Consider the following 21,449-nt stretch of genomic DNA (forward strand, 5'->3'; position numbering starts at 1 on the left):
CATACAAGATTCCTATGAAGGATATTTATCCATCAAGGACCCTTCAGTCTAGGGACGGAGCCAGGGAAAAATAGACTGGACATCAAGGACATGCAAAGTACTAATTAATTTGTTTGAAATGTTTTAGTACTAATTAGAGGAGGGGTATAGCTCCCCTAGCCTGGCTAGCTTTGCCCCTGCTTCACTCTCTGACTCACTGGCCAGGGAGGTATGTGAGTTGGGACTTTGGGAGATAGGTTAACTTGAGGTGGTGGCACTGCGGTGGACGCAGGGGTGATAGATTGGTAGGGCGGTGAGGATGCGATGGCACGAATTTTGAAGGACAACTGCTTGGGAAGGATTTGTTTAGAAAAGGAAAGGCAGAAACTCTACCGTAGTATTTAAGAAGATGATGTAAGTTCAAAGTTACGTATGTTTGATTACATAAATAACGTTAATAACTCGAGACTCGAAACAATTGCATAAACATAAATGAGATTACTAAGTACATCCGAACCACCGCAAACTTGCCGCCATAGCCCCATTTCCACCTTGATATGTTGCTCCACTTGCATTGGCGTTGCAAATAGCTGGATGGAGCCGGTGCATGTAGCCTGAAAACCCAGAAAACTATCCTGCAAAACTAGCTCGGCCGATGCAGCACTGTCGCTAGCACTTGTGATGTGATGTACGAGTTGTTAAGAAAACTTTGACAGGGTGACCTCCCGAAGGTTTTGTAATCAAGGTAGAAGGCAACCTTGACCGCAACCTTGACCACGGGTCAAGAAAAATCCCCAAACCCCGAGCTTGCGTAGGTGAGGAGATATTTTTAACTCCAACCTCGTAAATTTTTACGTTTGGATTCGAATCTGGAGCTGCTGTGTGCTACTCAGGTGCTCTAACCATTAACGACTAGAGCCACTAACGACTAGAGGCCTTTCAGTGATGTACGAGTTATTGCTATCACGTTCAGCTGCTGTTGCTCACTGATTAAGCCCAACCCTCCCCTGCTGCTTGGAATTAGATGGCCGGTTTTGGTATCACCCAACAGCGGCCGTCCACCGGCCCTTGGAAAAGGTCACGGCTGCGGCCGGCGCACGGGTAGGTGCCAACTGCCAAGGCGCCAAGCCGAAGCGGCACACAAACTCCGCGTGCCATGGAGCAGAATCGCAGAACGCTCTACCGAACTTTGCCAATAACACTATAACACATGCACAGCAGCACAGGACGCAGGCGATGCAAATGAGACACGATACTCTGATCTGTCGAGGATAATGGTTGCGTTAAGTGAGATACGCGGATTTAACCCGTGGGCACAGTTGGTGCGGCGTACTGTAACTTACAATTTACACGCGTAGTATTCGTATTTTCACACTCCACAGTCACACGACCAGCAAGCTAATCCACATCGATCGACTCCTTGATGAGTATGGGGGCTCTGTTTCATAACTTACACTAGCATCCCCTAATCCATTGGCAGCGCGATCGGAAGGTGACGCGATCTCCGCACCTCGGCCGGCCCTCCCAGCTCCCACCCGATCCATGACCAGCCCGTCGCGCACGGTCGGTCGGTCAGGCCACGAACCCGAGGAAGCTGCACGAAACAAGAAGCCCCAGCCGTGAGAGATCTCGCAAAAAAAGGGGAGGGGGCGCAAAGGAATAGCTGAAAAGAGATTGGCTTGGCGCAGGGCAGCACGAGACGATCGGCACGCATTGACGCACCTGATGGGCCTGGCGACGGCGTGGCGCGGGGCGAAGAGCGCGCGGAGGAAGAGGCTGGCGCCGTGGAGGAGCACCACCACGCTGCTGCACCCCATCAGCAGGAGCTCCAGCATGCCTCACACCGCTCTGCTTTGCCTTGCCTTCGCGTGTGGTCTTCCGCAAGGGGAGCTGATGAGAATTTAGAGGCGCGCTTGGCAGCCTAGTCAGACGGGTCACGCAAATCTGCACCGCATGGTGCTGCTGCTAGCTGGATCGGGATTGTGTCGGTTACAGTGGACCGATGGATACGTTGGCCATGTATCATCTACATGGTGGACTTACCACCTCTCCCTCATCTCTCCTCTCTCTCCTCTCTGCTAGCAATCTCGCCATCACCGTTCGCCTGCTGCGGCCCTCACGCCGCCCACACGCTCCCCGCTGCCGCGGACGCTGCACGGGAGCTGCGTGCCGTCACGGCCGCCGCTCGGGCAGCTGCACGCCGTCGCGGCCGCCACACCCCCACCCTCCCGTACCACCCGGCGCTGCGTGCCATCGCGGCCGCCGCATCCCCGCCCTCCCGCGTCGCACGCCCTACCCCACTACCGCCATGGTCGAGCACGAGTACTCGTCAGCGGGGATGTCCGCAACCTTCAGGCTGATCGTCGGCACGTGGATCGTGCGCTTTCATCCGGTGCTTCCTGCAAAATTCACTAGATTCAGTTCGTTCAATTCCGCTCCGATTCATTGCATAATTGATTGATTGATTCGGTAACAATCAAGCATCAACGTTCACGACTACAAATTCCAAGTTACATGCACTTGGAGCAGTGGCAGCGCCCGCCGTTGGCCCTGTACTTGCCGCCAGCGACGTTCTCCGAGTACGCGTTCTCGTGGCACCTACGCTTCTGCCCGGTGTCGGATGACGACAGCGGCGGCTTCCCGTAGCTAGCCGTCGCGGCCGCCGGCGGGAGCATCCCGCTGCGCGCCGTCGCGACCGCCGCACCCCCACCCTCCCATGCCACCCGGCGATGTGCACCATCGCAGCCGTCACGGTCGCCGCATCCCCGCCCTTCCGCGTCGCACGCCCTGCCCCACTGCTGCCATGGTCGAGCTAGCAAGGCCGTCGTCGCCCCGACCCTCTTTTCTTCTTCCTCCGGACAGAAGCCGAACCGAGAGCATGGTAGCTTCTTGGGCCAAATGCACCATCGTCCCTTCACGAAAATCAAATTGCTACCACCCACACCTCCCTCACCTCCCAAGCTCCATCCTCCACCACTCCTAACCCGCCGCCATGGCTCCTAGCACGGTGAATTTGAGTTCAGCGGAGTCATGGAGCACCGGCGGTGGAGCAAGAAGTCACAGGCGTCGGCAGCGGGAGGAGGGCAGCGGGCATCGTGCGGCACGCGCCGGCGGGGAGGAGGGGGCCGCGGGCGCTAGCGGTGGGGAGGAGGGTCGCGTGGCCCGCGATGGTGGAGAAGGGAGCTGCGGTGGGGAGTCAACGGTGGGGGTGGTGGAGAAGGGAGCTGCAGAGGGGAGCCAGCGGTGGGAATGGTGGAGAAGGGAGAGGCGGTGGGAATGTTGGAGAAGGGAGCTGCGGTGGGGAGCCGGCAGTTGGCTACCTCCCACCACCGCTCCGTCGCGGCCGGGCAGCTCCGTGCCGCCGGGCACCTCCCGCGCCGCCGGGCCCTCGTGGCCTCGTTGTCGAGCGCGCAGAAAAGGACCGGGGGTCGCACCAACCACCCCTCCGAGCCTGCATCGCACGGAACGACCGATTTTTGACGTTCCATGTGGTGCAGGCTGAGAGGCCTCGTTTACATCAGTTGGGCTCGTGATCCTCTACAGGCTACCAATCAAAGAGCACTTGCACCATTTGGGCCTGGCTGAAGGATCATGCATCCTGCTGAACGCGCCCTAGATGGTGCGGGCCGTGCTGTGAATGTTTCTTCGAAGCAAACCAAATCGTCCGGGCCGGACGGGAGGTTTCTTGCTGCCTCTCGATCTGCTTGCTTGCTTGTCAAATAGCAGATGGGATTTAGTACCTAGAGCGAGAGAGATCGTGGGTGACAGGACGGCTACCTTTTCCTGTTTCTCTTCGCTATCATCGAGCCTTGATATTGATACTGTTGCTTTTAGGGAATATGGAGGTGTTTGGATAATAGGTGTTAAATTTTAGCCGTGTCACATCGGATGTTCGGATGCTAATTAGGAGGATTAAACATGAGCTAATTATAAAACTATTATAAAACTAATTGTAGAACCTCTAGACTAATTCCCGAGATGAATCTATTAAGCCTAATTAATCCATCATTGGCAAATGGTTACTGTAGCGCCACATTATCAAATCATGGACTAATTAGGCTTAATAGATTCGTCCCGCGAATTAGACTCCATCTGTGCAATTAGTTTTATAATTAGCCTATGTTTAATACTTCTAATTAGTATCAAATATCCGATGTGATAGGTGCTAAACTGTAGCACGTGGGAGCCAAACCGTTCTAATTGGGGTTTGATTTATTCCGTTGTGTTTGGTTGCACTTTGGACAGGCCGGCCGGTGCGTGTATACATACATAAACAAACGGTCGAAGATGAGAATGTTCTGGATAGGAATGTTAGGCCGGGGCTGACACGATATGTACCTCAGCCTGATACCCTGGTGACCTGGTCTGTCCAGTCATCAGCTCATGTGTACATTAGCCTGCCTGCATATACTCTAGATGCAAAAAAAAAAAAAAGTTCGATGCTCGCTCTGTCACTATTCTAGCCTTTTCCGCCTCCCAACACTGCTAACAGATAAACAAAAAGTTACTGAGATGGGCACCGATACATGCTTTGCTCGAAGATTAGAGAAGGCCAGAAGGGTCCCTTTCTAATTCTGCCAAACGGTATGCAGCACTACCTAGTTATTTCAAGAGGCGGGCACGTATCGACATAGAAGGTGTTTGGCAGCACTCCACTCCAAATTTTCGAGCTCCACTTCACCAACTCCATCACATTGCAGCTCCACTCCACCGACTCCAAAAAAAAAATACCAGAGATGTCCACATGTTTGGCAAAATGCACAGATCCAGCTCCGGAAACAGAAGGTCTTGCTGTGTAAAGTCCATTATACCCATGTAAATGGGTCCCACTTGTCAGTCTCTTTTACTTCTCCCATTCTTCTCCTTTGCTGGTCGGGATCGATTTTTTTCATTCGAGGCCTTCGAGCAGGGGTGGTGCGGCGGGCAGGGGCAGGCGGCGCGGCGAGCGGCGGGCAGGGGCGGCGCGGCGGGCGGGGGCGGGCGGCGCGGCAGGCGGGGACGGCGCGGTAGGCACGGCCGGCCGGCGCGACGGGAGATTCTTTTATTTCGCGAACCGGTAAGTTGTGTAACGAGTGGCAATGGTGGGTAAATACCCACCAGAGTTAGTGGAGTGGAGCAATTTTTCGTGGAGTGGAGTGCTCCCAAACACTCCCATAGCACCTTACTTACACTTTCGTACTCGTTTCGTATAAAAGGATTAACTCAAAGGTCCTGTGACTGGTGAACTAAGGCTTATAAAGTTGGCTCCTCCCTTGCTCAGCTAGCAAAGTGGTACTAAACTTGCGCACTTGTGGTCATGGGCCACTACTGGACACAACCAAATTGGATCGGGCGTCACATACACCCCCTCAAAGGACCCGACGTCCTCGTCGTTCCAAGGGTCCAACTCACCTACACATGGGCAAATATTTAGTAACGTTCCCTCTTGTCGCACGCCGTACGTCTAGTGCGAGCGCCCTATGCCATGCCGTGTGTCCCATCCGAGCTCACACGCGCCATGCACCATATGCCTGCACACTGACCCGTATGCACAACCGCGAGGGTCGGTTCTGATACCATTTGTAACACCCCATCCTCCAAAGCCGTACCGCCTCGCCCTTCTGAGGGGCGGGCACGCGTACACATAGCACCCTGCTTACACTTTCATCCCCGCTTTGTGTAAAGGGTTAATCCAAAGCTGCTATGACTGGTGGATAAAGGCTTATAAGTTGACTCCACACTTGCTCAAGGTGCTACTAAACTTGTGCACCTGCGCTCGTGGGTCACTATTGGACCACAACCAAATTGGGTTGCGTGTCACAGTACTGGAGTGGAGCCAGGTAGCAAAACAGCAAAGAAAATATCACATGTGCAAGTAACCATAAAGGTTTTGCCAGTAACTTTTTAGGGATGAATATACTACTGATAAAGAGCATAAAATAATTTGTTGGCCTACAATTTCAGCAGCAAGTAATTTTAGTAAAATAAACAAGTTCACAATAAGAATAATTATTCAAGGAGCATTAGTTGTTATCTAAACGTGAATCATTTACAGGAGCTCACTAATCAAACAAACATCCTACCTTAACGATTCCAACATGAATGGACTACCACATAATTTATTGAAAATCAAACATGATTAAACTGCAGATGTGAAGAATGATTTATATCCGAAGATCTATCAGCATTTTGGTGCTACAAACTTTCCATATTGATTTTAAATACTGAACTATATTACGGTGAATTTATCAGGATTTTATAAGCAATAGAGCTATTTATTCCAAATTAAAGTGATTAAACCACATGCATTTTAATCAACAATAGAAACACATATTTCACAAGAACAAGTTTTTTTTCTAGGTATAACTGAGCATAAGGAAATTAACAAAATTTAGTTTGCATTTTTAGCATGGTTCTACGATTGTATATGGATTTCCAATGTTCCAGCCCTTTTCAAATAAAACTAAAGACTAAAAGGAAAAGTACTTTTGCATCTACATCCCCCACGAAACAAACTTTAACAGCAGAATAGCCCTTCCTTTTCACTGTTGGGATACGAGGTAGGCTACGCTAGCGTAAAATAAAATTTTTCTACCGCGTAAACTAGGAAAACTGTCATATATGGATCACGGGATTACCACTCGACGCACTGGTACGGAAGATGTAGAATCGCGTTGGGGCAGTGAAGTCGATCAGCGTAGTCGAACACGTAGTTGATCACGTCGACGTCGAGCAGCTCGTCCACGTATCGCGAGGTCCTCCTCGTGCCGTGGCTCGTCGGAGGCTCGTCGTGGCTCGTCAGCGGCTCATCCAAGTGCTGCAGGTGCAACACCTCCAATGTATCCACACGTGCAGGGAGGAAGCGTCGCAAGCCGGACTGCTAGGTCCGCGAGTTGCAACGAGGCGAGGGCGTGGGAGGCGCGGCGGCTATGCTTTAGCCAAAAGGTGTTAAACCCTAGGGCGCCCCCACCCCTCTATTTATAGAGGTTCCTGATGGGCCTCTGGGTCCGAAATCCATTAGTACTTCTAAACCTAATCCAATTTGGATCATATCCGAATTGGGCTTCCAGCCCCTTAAGTGTGTGACCCTATAGGTTCGGATACGTATAGACATGGCTCGAGTACTCCTACTCGGTCCAATAGTCGGTAGCGGTCTCTAGCAAGACGTGCCAACTCCTATACGCATACGAAGATCATATCAGATGGACCGTCACGACATCACGTACCTGCTACTCCCTTTGCCTCACGATATTTGGTCTAGCTCCAAGCCGACCGCTCTTTCTCGATCCTGTGATTCGGAATCCCTTTGTAGGTTAACTCTTAACCGTACATAGCATGGCCATGCATTTTCGGATCCGATCACTCGAGGGGCCCAAAGATATCACTCTCAATCAGAGAGGGGCAAATCCCATCTTGATTTGACCATGCCTCACAGCATGCTTCTTGACAAATCCGAAAGCTACCTTTTTAACTACCATGTTACGGTATAGCGTTTGATAGCCCCTAAGTAAGACGATCCACATCTTGAGTACATGCAACAATCTCAGGTCTAAGGACAAAGCGTACATGTTGTGTAAAGAGAGAACTACTTCTCATGTTGGGTCAGTCCTAGCACATGTCTCTACATGTGCCTACATTATTAGTTTGACATCTCCATGTCCATGACTTGTGAAACATAGTCATCAACTAATACATGTACTAGCCTAATATTCATGTGTGTCCACACATGAACTCTGACTAGGGACAACTTTTAGAATAATCATACAAGTAAAGAGTTCCACATACAATTCACATAATTGCAGATCAATTCAAGTAGTCTTTAATGGATATTCAATGAACACAATATACAAATCATGGATACAATCAGATATCATCATCTCTATGATTGCCTCTAGGGCATACCTCCAACATTCACTACATCCCCTAGATCTTGCACTTAAGCCCCTTGAAGTTTTCCACCTTAGCACTTAAACCCAGACACTTTACGCATGACCCCATAAGCTTCTATTTGCTTTGCACACAGTACCCTGCCCCTTCTTCAACCTCGGGCATGCCCACGGCCGGCGGCGGCGGTGCATCGGCGCCAGCGTGCTTTCCTGCCTAGATGACTTCCCTGGCGCCTTGCCCTCTCCCTAGCGCACCTCCTCCCCTACTTCTTGCCCCGGAACCCTAGCCCTAGCCTACCCTGCGGCTAGCGGCGGCGAGCACGAAATCGAGCGTGGCAACTCAGTGGAGACGGCGAACTGGCGAGAGCTTGAGGGTAAGGAGGTCACCGGAGTTCGATTTATATGGTTAGTTGGGCAGGAGGAGGCCGGGAAGGTGGGCGTCGATGGTGAGGTGGGTGGTGGCGGTTGGTGGCAATGGCGGGCGCAGGGGCTTCAATCCCTGAAGCCAGAGGCTATGGCGTAGGGCAAGGAGGGTGGAGGAGGTAGCTGGAGGGGTGTGGGAGCTGTGGGTGGCGTCGATTTGCAAATGGTGGAGGGAAGGGGGTGGATTTGCCTGGCGGGTGGAATGGCTCGCTTGGCTCATTTCCGTTCTGGTTCTTGGGCATGGGGGTGGAAGTGAGAGGGAGAGGGAGGGTGAGGCCGGTTGGGTAGAGAGGATAAGGTTGAGGGCGCGATCATCGATCTCGCCCTGGCAACCAGTGGCACGCCCAGGCGGGGGCAGAGGCAGGAACGGCGAGGAGGCGCTGGCGTGCCATCAGCGGTAGGGGCGCGTCGGAGCCAGTGGGCGACGGGACGGCGGCGGTATGGGTGTCCGCGGGGTTTATGGAGCGGTGGGGGTTTGACTGCGAAGGCCGCGCAGGACAGGACGCGGGTGCTAGTGCGTGGTAGCGAGCCTAGCCCTGCCATCTGTGGCAGAGAGCAGAGGAATGGGAGGAGGGAGAAAGGAGGAGTGACGAGTGGGCTCGCGCTAATTTTTGAAAAAGATCTTCCTAACTTCAAAAGAGCCAGATGCAGTTGACCAAAAATCCCCCAAAAATACCCACTGGAAAGATAAAATCACAAAGAACACAATGAAGCTTGAACCAATTGTAGAGCAAAAAAGGATTGCACATAATTTGTAAAGGAAAATAGTTAAATTGCAACTTCACCGAATTTTTTTAACCTTGGCAATCATCATCCAAAAATTAAGCAAAAATCTGTAAATTCATCATTTTGCATAAAGTATTTAAATAAAAGAACAGGAGGCATAGTTACATAGCAAAATTTTACCATAATGTTGCATTTGAACAATAAATGACAATTTAAAGGAGTTTAAACTAAATCAATGACATGATGCTCATGTTTATGCAAAATTTTGCCATAATGTTGCATTTGAACAATAAATGACAATTTAAAGGAGTTTAAACTAAATCAATGACATGATGCTCATGTTTATGCAGATGATTAAGTCTAATTACAATTTAAACACCTGGGTTGTTACGGCTGGCCGCGGGCGCCTCGCACCGTCCGCAGCCCCACGGCCTCCTCCGCGGCGGCCCGACGGCCGTACCCTCCTAGATGGCTATGCCTCTTGCGCTTGTCGGCCACAGCAGCCCCGTGACAGCGGCTCCCCGTCCCCGTGCGTTGGTCGCGCCGCACCCACACCACCCCGCGTGTTGGCCGCGCCGCCTCCATGCTCCCCGCCCACGCCGCTCCCACTTTCTTTCTTGTAAACACAAGACTCTTTCCTGCGTGGAGGCTTATAGAGAGCTTGTAGGCACCATTTGTCGGTGTTTTAACTTGGTAACCTACCAATAAAGTACCCAAGGTAGAGTTTTGGTTGGTGGGTGTCGTCGAAATTAGGAGCTTGATGGTGTACGTAAGCACGCGATTTAGACAGGTTCGGGTCGCTAGATCGCGTAATACCCTACATCCTGTGTGTTTTTTTTGCCTTGTATTCGATTGAACTTGTCTAGAGGGGATCCCTGCCCGCCCTTATATTTCGGGAGCAGGGTTATATGGTAGTTGTTTTACAAAAGTATTAGTCGGATACGACTACAGAGTTCTACTCTAATTCGGAAGAGTAGTTCCCATGTTTATGGCTAGTCTCATGGTAGATCATGTAGACCACGCCATTCTATACTGTAGTCTCCATATCCTGATATAATTCGGTATACGTCTCCTGATGTGGGTCCGTATAAGTCTTCTGGTGGGTTCATGTATGTATGGCCGACACCATTGCTGCGCTTGTGAAATCACCGGTTTGTGGAACGTCGGTTAAAAGGTGTTTTTTTCTCTCTAGTAAATGCCAAGTATAAACCCACTTCCTACTAATTTTTGCATTATTATGTGTCCATCATGTCATGCGTCTCCCTAGAGTTCAAACTTTCATCCATACGTCGATAATTATATTTTTTTTCTTTCTGATCCATAATACTTTCATTTCTAAATTATTGATCACTTTAATTTTGTTCCAAGTCAAACGTATCTAAGTTTGCCCAAGTATATAAACACATATATAATTTTTCACGATACCAAATAAACACGCTATCAATGCACAATTCATGGTGGATTTCGCGATGTTGTAGATGTTAATATTTGTCTATAAACTTGATTAAAGTTAATAAAGAAAAGAAATGCGTAAAGAAGGGGGGAAATTTTACCAAAGGTAATCACAGCGTCGCAAGTGGGTCCCACGATCCAGCGAGACAACGCGAGCCGGCCTACGCCACCAAAACCGAACAGAGCGTGTCAAACCGCCGGTGATCCTTTGCTACCTCCTCAATCACCGGCCGTCCAAGACGCACCCGATCCTGGCCGTCCACAAATTCCCCATTCCATCCTCCTCCCCTGGACGAGGGTTTAGGCGCGGCGAGACCACCACCGGCCACCGCATCTCGCACCCAAAACCCCAGCGATTCCCGCGCCGCCGCGCGGCTCGCGGCCATGGTGTCGCAGCACGGCATCCTCCTCGCCGTCAGCATCATCTCCGATCACTTCGGCCCCCTCGTATCCGTAAGCCCGCCTCCGCTTCCTCCTCTTCCTCCCCCTCCCCACCCCGTCGCACTCGCCGAGGGACCGTGCGCGCCCACGATTGCGATGCCCTTACGCCCGCCCTCCCGATTCCCCTTTCGCAGAAGGTGTGCGGCTGCCTCCTGCGCCACGGCGCGCTGTCGCTGCAGGAGATCGTCCGCCGCCTCGGGCTCTCGTCGGGGCAGGTGAAGAACTCCCTCCTCGTCCTCATCCAGCACAACTGCGTCCAAGCCTACTCAACCCCCAGAGGCAAGCCCGTCTGCGAAACCCTCGCTTGTGGAATCTGATTTGATGCGCCGCGCCAGACTTTGACACCACAATTGGGCGGCTTGCAGGGAGCGGCGATAAGACGGTCACGGTCTACTTGGCCATCTTCGACAATGTCCTGCACAGGCTGCGCTTCTCAAAGTTCCTTTCTGTTGTCCGTGTGGATATTCCAGAGGTAGTTTACAAGAGTTTGCTTGTAGTCGTGTTTATGCTGATACATTTTAAATTGCCGGGTCATTTTGGAGTCAGTCTTGTAGTCGTGTTTATGCTGATACATTTTAAATTGCCGGGTCATTTTGGAGTCAGTCGCCACTGTTCTCTAATTGCTGAAATCGTCAGTGTGTGGTGAATGTGATTGTTTGTTAGATGCATCTTCACCTTGATTAATGTTCCATAGTAGTGGTATGGGTCAGTTGAGTTTCTGAGCGGTACACTGAAGATTGTTATGACATGCTAAACAACCTAGAATGTGCATGATTAGTCAGAATTGGTGCTCTGGGATCCCTACACGTAAAGCTTGAGTATGTAAAAGATATTAGTCCAATTTTGTATTTGTATCCTAAGCCTGTTGTTGTGAGTCGTGACAACTGGTAGAAAGCATGTTGGTGACCATATATAGGTTTGATTTGATTGATTAACCTTAGAAAATGCAACTTATAATGGTCATCCTAATTGTTTGATTTAATTGGTCATGCTCTTTTGCAATTGTTGGGTTTGTGATAGTTGCAAAGAGAAATGACGGACATGGTTATAATATACAACTTTGCTTGTGGATGTGCCACTTCTGCCACTGAAATGTCTTTCATTTCATTTAGTTATCTATCAGAAAGAATAATGTGCTGTAACTTTAGGTCCCAACATATTTGAGTCATCGTTGGCATTTTGATCACGTTATGCAACTTGCAGTCAGAAGTTCTTCTCGAAGGATTACTTCAGAATGGTAGGCTAACATTTGATCAGCTTGTGGAGCGAGCAATCTCTAAAATACCAGAAGGTATGTCTTATATTGAAGTGGTTATGTGACCATTCTTTGCTTGTGTTTGCTTTCTTATTGTCTGAACTTTGACCCTTTTCAGTGTCTGTGACTTTTTTTTCAAGTTTATTCCTCCAATTAATGAGTCAGTACATGTTTCAGGCAGCCCCAAACCAACAAGGGAAGAAATACGAATGAACTTCAACAAACTTGTATATGCGCATTATGTGGAACGCTGCCCAAAACCGGAACCTTTTTTTGATCCACTTTTAGATGAACAGCCTACATCCACAAGGAAGCGAGCTCCTAAAGTAAGTAACTTTTATTCCTTATTGGCCATTATTAGTATTAATTTGCATCTTTAGATTTTGACATACTCTACCATACTATATAATGATTCATTCTCCTTTTGTTTTACAATAATATTCTATTTTCTTGGAATTTGTTGTTTCACTAAGTCCATCGAGTGCCCCAGTTTTAATACTGTAATGGAGAAGGCATTTGAGCCTCTTTTGTTTGTGCGCATTGTTGGCTTGGATCTGTATTGCGAAATACTTGCATCTGATAGTGCTTGCAGGGAATGATAAAAACTGACTAGCCTAAACATAGCCAAAGAGCATTCAAAGCAAATATTTTAGATCACTGGTTAAGGAGTGTCATGACTGACAGTAGATGAGAGCAGGGATAGAAGGAAATAGCATGCTATTGCCCCCACACGATAAGGAGTTGCCCATCTTGCTTTGATTCTGGGCTATTGATGAAAACGTATCTTGTCCTTAACTGCATTCGTCATGTTAAGCTGGTTTTTGTTTTCCCCCCTAATACCACAGTCTTGATCTTGATATATATACACGATGATTGGTTGGGTGAGCTGACAAATGTATCTTTGGGACAGACTGTTGAGGCGGTTCTTTCACTTGAGCAGAAAATTATCCGTACTGCAGCTCTATCTGATGCTGAAAGATTTTCTGAGATCCCATACTCCATGGAAGGGTCATCAAATGCAAGTGATGATCATCATCATGCTGTTGCTGGTGGCAAGGTATTATGCTCCATTCAGTTATAGTTAATCAGTCATCATTATGTTGTCATGTGGTGGTTTAATGCTTACAAAACAAAATGTCTATGCTGATCCTGTTTCTGCCTTCCTTTTGTTAAACTGGAAAAAGCAACATGGTATTCAGGTTATTATAATTGAAAACGACATATACTTCAGAGATGTCAAAGCTGGAATATGACTTAGAGATAAATCCAAATGAGCAATGTTTTTGTTGTCCAAACATTTTTTGTATTTTTTAGCTTAAATTTGTCCCAGATACCTTCTTCTTAGATATAATGACACACAGCTCTTGTGCGTGTTCGAGAAAAAATTAAACCAGATAACACATTTAGTGGTATAGATATACTTATTTTATTAATGAAAACTTAGATTGATTAGCCAACATGTTTGCACGGCATGTCTAGAGGATACCTAGACTTGTGAAACACTAAAACTTAAATTTGTTTTAAGTATGGATCCAAATGAGCTTTGTCCCCTTTCTTATTTTGAGCTTAAAGTTGTCCCAGATAGTACATTTTCTGGCATAGGTTTACTTATTAGTTGTACAGAAGATTCGCTAAATTAAGTTCTGGATAAGTTGCAGATAAATTCATTTAATGGTGTGGATGTAGTTCTAATTAGTATCCACGAAATTTTGGACAGATTTTTCCCTTGTTTTTATGATTACAGTATTTCTCCTTCTCTGAGATATTTCAGCCACACATCATCATTGTGGCCCACCTAGTTGAGTAGATGGAACCTTTTCTTTGTTAGGATTTATATCATGTTTCTTTTTTACGAAAGCTTTAAATGTGTACCATTGGCTTTCATTGTATAATATTACACTGTTTGAAATATGCTACACTGTTCATCATCTGCTAATTATCTTAATCTTTTTTTTAAATTTATATCATATTTCTTTTTTATGAAAGCTTTAAAGGATGCATAATTGGCTTACATTACATACTATTACACTCTTTGAAATATGTATGAAATATTCTATTCTGTTTATCATCCGCTAATTATCTTAATTATTTTTTCTCAGCGGAAACATGAAGCCCTAGAAGTAGATGAAGAGGAATCAATAATTGCAGAAAATGAAGTACTTTGGCGGGCAAATTTTGAGAAGTTCATATTTTGTTTAAAGAAGAAGGTGAGAACTCGTTTTTTTTCTTGAACAGGCTTATGTACTCGTAGCACTACTTTATATAGCATATCTATGTAGTGTTTTTCCCATGTGCATTTGTGCTTCCCTACCTTTCCATGTCTGCAATTGGGACTTCTTGAAGCAGAATCCTAGTCTAGCTAAATGCAGTCCTATTTATTCTAATGCCCATTTTCTGAACTAATATATTCTACGTGCCAGCACAATACAACTTTTTCCTAGAAACAATAGCGGCTGAATATTTTGGAATTTATATCAATAAATAGAATTAAGAACAGGATGAAACTACAGAAAAAGTTTTGCACTACCAAAATAAAAATTCATATATGTTAATTGCATATCAGAGGTAGGTAAGTCGAACTTTGTTGCTCTATAAAGAATTTTTTAAAAAATCCTCCAGATATGTCCCCTTGGCTTTACTCACATGATCTGCGAGCACCCGGTTTGGGCCCGAGTGAGTGGCCTCTTAACTGGAGTCTCTACCAACTGAGCTATTACTCGGTTCTCTCTGTAAAGACTATGCTTTATCGTATGTGGCACTGACCACTGAGTTGGGTGTATTTGCACTGCGCGTCTTGCTTTCCTTGTTTTAGTTAAGTTGAAGGAAAAATTATTATTATGTTTTTTGTTTGTAAAACAATCCTCTGAACAGCTCCATTTCAAAATAGAAAGCTGTTAGCTTTACATGTTCTTTAATATTATTTGTCTATACATGCATAGGGTACAGGAAAAGAAGGAAAAAATATTAACACCACATTTATTATATATTTTGTTTGTCTATATGCTCAGTGCAGCTGAGAGAAGCATGACCTTGAACTATGTCAATGCCTACTGCTTATTCTTTCTTGTACTGAAGTTCTGTGCAGAGCGAAAGAAAACAAAGCTGAAGCTTAGCACGCTTGCTATATGGGAAGCATTTTTGGAGGCCAATATAACGGACAACGACAACAAGACTGGTAACATCGAATATCTTGCTCAAATGCTCTGAATACTAGACCCTGAAATAACAGTCTTATGATTTTACATTACCAGGAGCTGAGCCTGGCTCAGTTCATTGAATGTGTGGATGTACACCCAGACCAAACAAGTTCAATCCTTGTCAAGGTGAATTTGGGTGCCTATATAGTATAATATAAAGCCACATGGTTGGTCCTAGGTCAATCCAACTTTTGTTTTTAAATAGCTCTCCTGTATACTTTGTCAAGGTAGACTATTTTTAACGAATCTCTTTGTTCTTAATTGTTGTCTTGCCGCATGGTACCGACTGCAGAGCCATCAGGCCAAAAAAACTTGCTGTGCGTCCACATCTCCAGCTTGAAGGATTCCTGTAGCTGGGTATTCGTAGCTCAAGAATTTGTGGGGCTGGAGCTGTGGGTACACAGCAAGTGTTTTAGTGAATCATTTTGTTTTTATTTTAGAATAAAAATATATATTATACAACTTCATTTTAGCTTACAACCTCCGAGTCTAACGTGGAACTATGAGCTGGAGCCCTACCAAACAAGGCCTTCGTTAAAAACTAGATGAGAGTTCACGAAGAGCAACAATTTTGTTTTTATAGTAAACCACAACGTGATAGTTGTTCATTAAGCTGACATTTGAATCTATTTATCTGTAAGTGTTTTCTATGAACCAGATACTTGGAGCATGTCATACATTTAATCCATTTCAAAATACTACCCTATATGCAAAGACCTAGGAGGCATAGAATTTAATAATTAATGGTATTGACCATTATTAAAGACATATGGGGCCACTCACCTTTAACATCATTATTAGTAGCAGAGGTGTAGGATTGGAAAAACAGTAATAATTACAATATTGATCCCTCTATAGGATAACTGTTCTGAAATGAAGAAGCCCGATAAACTGGTAAACTATGTTGAAATGAAGTGACTACTAGTTAGTTCAACACTGGTATTGCCTTTGTTAAAGTTGTGCTGTTTCGTCATTTTTCTGACTCCCTAAACCCTTAAATTTCGTTTCTTATGTGTTCCTCACTTAACTCTGCACAATTAGAATGGTGGGTGTTTTTTGGGGCACTGTGGGGTGGGGGATTTGAATTCAAAAGGTATGTAAGAGAGAACAAATTTAACTCCTGATGTTAATTCTGTACGTTCTTCAAAAATAGTAATCACAGAATGTCTGAGAGATGTTGTTGCTGGTTCACTATGTACCATGATACCTCCTTGGAATTAGATGGATTTAGTTAAAGCGCTTCTTAGGACATCTACATATATGAACTTCGTTTTCTGTTTCCAAACTAAATACTTTGAAAGCTAATAGATGGACAAAGTATCAAAAGTCTGATTGGATTTTGGTCAAAGTGTCAAGTATTTGTGGCCAGAGTATTGAATTTCTGACTTTTGCAGTGACATCACCAATAGATGGAATTTTGGAGAGAGTAGGACAAAAGGAAGGAGGCTCATCAATGACATTGGATCAGATAATAAGTGTATTGAATGATCTAGAGTGTATTTCTACCACTAGGGACCCAGAACAATATGCATTCGGTAAGAGTTATACTGTTGTACTATTGTGCATAAGTTCGTTTCATCCATTTCATATAAATTATTTTGCTGTACATGATCTGGAGACTGGACTGTTGCATCCAGTATACAGGAATTGTCTGGTTCTCTGATCTAATTCCTATATGATGAAAACTTTAATGCATCAGTTTTGTATCACTATTTGGTACATACGACCTTAACTCTGCTCTCAAAATTAACTAGCCTGTGAGGTTGCTGACCCAAATCCTGGTTGTTTTGACTTAACATGCTATTTGCCTATAATGCTTTATTTGGACTTTCACTATGATATTATATCAGCCCTGACATTACAAAAAAATTTATGTAAGACTCTTGCGTGACAGTTGTAATGTTCTTTGCAGATTTAAACAAGTTGGTCGAGACATGTAGAAATGATGAGGTACATGATTGCTTTACATTTTCATTGTTTATTATTTAGGGTTACACAAATATCCGTAAATGAGACCCATGTTGGTTCCCTGTCTTTGTGCATATAGGTAGAGTCTCTTGTGAAAAAGAAACATGGTCAAGCAGCCTATACAATCTTTAGGTTATTGCTGAAACAAGGCTGTGCAGTTGAGACCGATGAAGTAAGTAATTTTCTATGCAGATGAAATTGTACTCTTGTATGTTTTCAGTTGCACTTTATGCATCAATTATGCTTTGGTCTTCATTACACTGGTATGTTCATGTTTTTTTTTATTTTCATTTTCACTAGACAACATGATACCTGTTACCAACTTCAGTGCATAATGGTGGGCTTCCATTGAAATTTGCAGATTACTGACAGGACTATTCTAGACAAGCAGATTGTTCATGAAACTTTATACAAACTTTGGAAGGATGAATACATAGATTCAGAGGTTTGTTGCATAAACTCTACGCATGAAGCATTTCTTGCTTAGACAAGCTTTGTCTAATCCCATCCTTTTTACAATATTTTTGTCCCTTTACTTTGGAGTTGCTACTTGAAAATATTTTTCAATTGAAGAAAATAACAGTTACTTATTGCACTGTTTTCACTCTCTGCCCCTACTTTAATGATGTGAAAGACGTATATCATTTAATAGGACATTTCTTTCTAGCCTTTTCTTACCAACCACTGGGTCTTCACAGGTGGTTGTGGATAAATATTGTGAAATAGAATGAGTAGTTCGGAGTGAAGAAAATCTTACAAACTGTTTTGTCTTACATGTGTATCATACAATGGTATACTTCGATGGATGTTACTAGGCAGGCTACATTATCATCTTTAGAAATCTTCACAATGCGCACATCATTGCTCAATAGATGGTGTTGGTGTGCATGTGCCGTGTGGTGGGTGTTTTTTTGGGTGGTGGTGTTGGGGGGGGGGGGGGGTGTTAGTGATCTAAGGACACGAGGTGACCCTGGGTTTTCAGGGTCAGAAGGGGTGGAGAAAATGCCTTGAGCCAAGGTCCAACAACCATATCTTTTGTTTGTTCTATGGTGGACGGAGGAGGTTTGATATCTAAGGACATGAGGTGATCCTGGTTTTTCAGGGTCAGAAGGGGTAGAGAAATCCCTTGAGCCAGGGTCCAACAACCAAGTGTTGAAGTAGTATGAGTCCTGTGGACTAGCCATTGCTTTTCCAAGAGGCTCACTTCTGTGAATGTCGCTGAAAAGTCAAAACCTTTAACTCAACCTACATGGAGACTTGTATGGTAAGTTTTAACACCCAGAAATCATAGAGCTTCTTCCACCCTAAAGTTCCACAATAGCATAGATGGTTGAATTTGTTCTGCTAGCAACTATATTTAGGTAATCAGTGAGCTAAACACAAAAAAATCATGTGAGTGATTTTGCCCAACTGCCAGTTCCTAAAGCTCAAGGCTAAAATAGGAAATGTTAGTTTTTTTCTATTATCACTGTTTTCTATGCTTTTGTTTGCTCTTAATGATTTACTAGTAGATTACAAAGTAACAGTTCCTTCTGCAAACATGTCAGCCTTACCATCAGTACTAAGTCCTCGCCAAATAGGATATAATTTTTTGAGTGAAAAAATAGGATGTTATTTTATCAGCAAAAGTTTCAGAATACTTCGACCTGATCGAAGCATGGGTTCAGCATTAAAGACAATTGCTGAACTGTTACACTTGCCACATATTTAGTTGAGTACTAGTGAGTTAAATATTTGTAAGCATATTGTTCCATATACATAGACACAACAAAAGAACTGCTCCTGCTGACAAGATAAGTCAATCATTTTGCAGAGAGTCCCTTCTGCGACATCAGGAACAGGAAACACACAGTTTTTTGTTTGGAGAGTGAAAAATACATATCGGGAACACTACACAGATCAACTTTATCATGCTGCTTTAAACTTGCGCCAGCTGGTCAATTGCATGGCTGAACTTCTACTTGAGGTTAGCTACTATTCATATTCCGCAACTACAGTAATTCCTTGTAGTAACTTGTAGTACCTGAAGTTATATTCTTTAATTTAGAGTAATTGCATTGCAAGTTCCTAGGCTGGCATGCTTGTCTCACTTGCATTCCTAAAGATGAGAAATGCATGTTTAGATCCCTGACTTTATAAGTGGGTTAACAAAGGTCAAGATTTTCGTTAGAAAAATGATAACTGCAGATTATATAGTGCCTTGGCTTATCTGAATTGTTGCTTGACTGCATGTTGTATTTTATATGCGCATTTCAATGAATCTTACTATCTTCCCTTCGATATATTGTAGCAAGCTGTACTCTAGCTTACACATGATCATTGTTGCATTGCATTAGTTCATGCTAATTGAATTTTAAGTTTATACTTGCCTTTGATGCTTATATGCAAATGTGTGTGCAATTCTCAAGTTTGGTGGCCCAAATGACATCCGTTCAAGTTTTAGGAACTATGTCATGCTGCTGCATACTCTCTTTACTTTTCAAGATCTACCTCAGGACCGGTTGCTGTATTCCTGATATGTTCAGAGTGCAAACATGAAAACATGCCAAATTATTTTACAATTGTGTATTTTCCGTTTCATTACTGAATCGTATTTCCATAAACTTAATTGCTTGGTGTCAGGCTGTCACTCTCACTAGTTAATAAGCAGTGGCCGCGGATTTAGGTTTTGGACATAGAGGGCCTGAACAAAGAAATCATACTTTGGAGCGTATCTTTGGGGATAAAAAAACAACATTCATTGATCAACGGAATTCGACTTAACAAATATAAAGTAGATTATACAAGTTAATGATTTCATTGGAACTAAATGATTTTACAAGTGCATACATAAAAACATGCCAAATCATACAGTGGTGATTGCAAGTGCGGAACAGGGAAATGAGCATCTAAGTAGCCCTCTAAGTTAGTTCGAAAATTAATATTTCCTTTCCTGTCATATAGGGACAGAACTGTGAAAGTTTGTCTAGCTAATAATGTATTGATTCAAAGAACAATTGGATGCACAATTTTATTCAATGGGGAATTAGTAGTGCCATTCAAAATTCATGGCATAGAATAGCAACCTGTAGATTTATCAATTTATTAGTCGGTTTGTTCGAAAATGTAAGACAGTTTTAGTTTTGTTCTAAGTCAAACTTTTCTAACTTTAACTAGGTTTGTAGAGAATATATTAGCACATGCAATACCAAATAAATGCATTAGACATATGTCATGATAAATTTGAAATTAATATGATGTTGTAGATGTATTATTCAATTCACTTGGTTAGAGAAGTTTGACTTAGGACAATTAAAGTTGTTTTACATTTTGGAATGGAGGGAGTACCATTGTTTTCAGTCATCATCCATAACCTGCAAAGTTTGGCTTTTCTTATTTTGATCTTCCCTGTGTTTAGTCGACAACAAAACGAGTTATATGTGAGACAAGAGACATGTAGATGAAACTCAGAATTAATGTACTAGATTGCAATTGATGCAAAATCAGACACTAGCCAATCAGACTAACTGTATTTAGAGTAACACTGCTGTGTGCATCTGAACCTCATACATCGCTTAAAAACAATGTATTTCAGGGTGAGAAGGATGAAACCAAGCTTCGGAACAGAAGGAACGTTCTGATCCTAGCTCTCGCTAGACATGATGAGTCCCTCATGCTGTTCCATGATTTTTGAGAACACAGGAACAGGTGCTGGTATGTCATACTAACATGCCCTACTATGTAAACTTAGATGACTGAATATCTTAGCTTACCCCTTTTGCAGATGCCATTTCCATACTTTTCTTTCATTTTATGGTGTCCGATACAATGCGATATTTACCATAGGAAGTTGGGAGCTGTGTTCGGCCTTTTATATACCATACAAATGAATTGTGATTTGGGTACTCGTGTCATGTCAGTGTGTTTCTTCTCTCAGACAGCCGGTACATTAATTTCTGTTGCATTTACCACATCTGTTTAATGCACAGGCGTGGTAATGTCAATTCATTTGAGTTAGCAAAATTGTTTGTGTTGGGGTTTTGATGAAGATGAATGGATGATTCATGGTTGTGCAACTCAGTGCATTCAGTTGTTCGACGAGTCCTCGCTGTCATAGCGTCCAGTTTGAAAGTGGAAATGGAAATCCGAACTGTTTGGTTTAAA

General features: G+C 44.4%; 1 protein-coding gene and 1 long non-coding RNA gene across 4 annotated transcripts; one reads left to right on the forward strand and one right to left on the reverse strand.

The window, feature by feature from the left end:
• Positions 1-1,222: 1,222 nt before the first annotated feature.
• LOC111257262 lies at positions 1,223-3,643 on the reverse strand. Its single transcript, XR_002677683.1, has 2 exons — positions 1,702-3,643; positions 1,223-1,573 (listed from the first exon to the last, which is right to left on the reverse strand). It is a non-coding gene; the product is annotated as an uncharacterized LOC111257262 (long non-coding RNA).
• A 7,038-nt stretch (positions 3,644-10,681) lies between these two features.
• LOC101777320 (DNA-directed RNA polymerase III subunit rpc3) lies at positions 10,682-21,449 on the forward strand. Of its 3 annotated transcripts, none has more exons than XM_004969479.3 (15): positions 10,682-10,898; positions 11,021-11,165; positions 11,252-11,358; positions 12,090-12,177; positions 12,319-12,467; positions 13,052-13,198; positions 14,241-14,348; positions 15,217-15,316; positions 16,733-16,873; positions 17,251-17,288; positions 17,386-17,478; positions 17,668-17,751; positions 19,120-19,272; positions 20,881-20,999; positions 21,070-21,449. In XM_004969479.3, the coding sequence occupies exons 1-14, from the start codon at positions 10,830-10,832 to the stop codon at positions 20,977-20,979; spliced, it is 1,521 nt and encodes a 506-aa protein (XP_004969536.1). In that variant the 5' UTR covers positions 10,682-10,829; the 3' UTR covers positions 20,980-20,999; positions 21,070-21,449. The 3 variants fall into 3 exon arrangements, with proteins under 3 accessions (XP_004969536.1, XP_004969535.1, XP_004969534.1); XM_004969478.3 differs by having other exon boundaries at positions 20,881-20,993; XM_004969477.3 differs by having other exon boundaries at positions 20,881-21,449.

This window comes from Setaria italica, chromosome V (genome assembly GCF_000263155.2).
Source record: "Setaria italica strain Yugu1 chromosome V, Setaria_italica_v2.0, whole genome shotgun sequence".
Taxonomy (NCBI): Eukaryota; Viridiplantae; Streptophyta; class Magnoliopsida; order Poales; family Poaceae; genus Setaria; species Setaria italica.

Coding starts and splice junctions, on each gene's coding strand:
- LOC101777320 (XM_004969477.3), top strand. CDS start 10,830: ATGGTGTCGCAGCACGGCATCCTCCTCGCCGTCAGCATCATCTCCGAT. Junction 12,468..13,051: donor CAAGGAAGCGAGCTCCTAAA/GTAAGTAACTTT, acceptor TCTTTGGGACAG/ACTGTTGAGGCGGTTCTTTC. Junction 17,289..17,385: donor AGACATGTAGAAATGATGAG/GTACATGATTGC, acceptor TTGTGCATATAG/GTAGAGTCTCTTGTGAAAAA.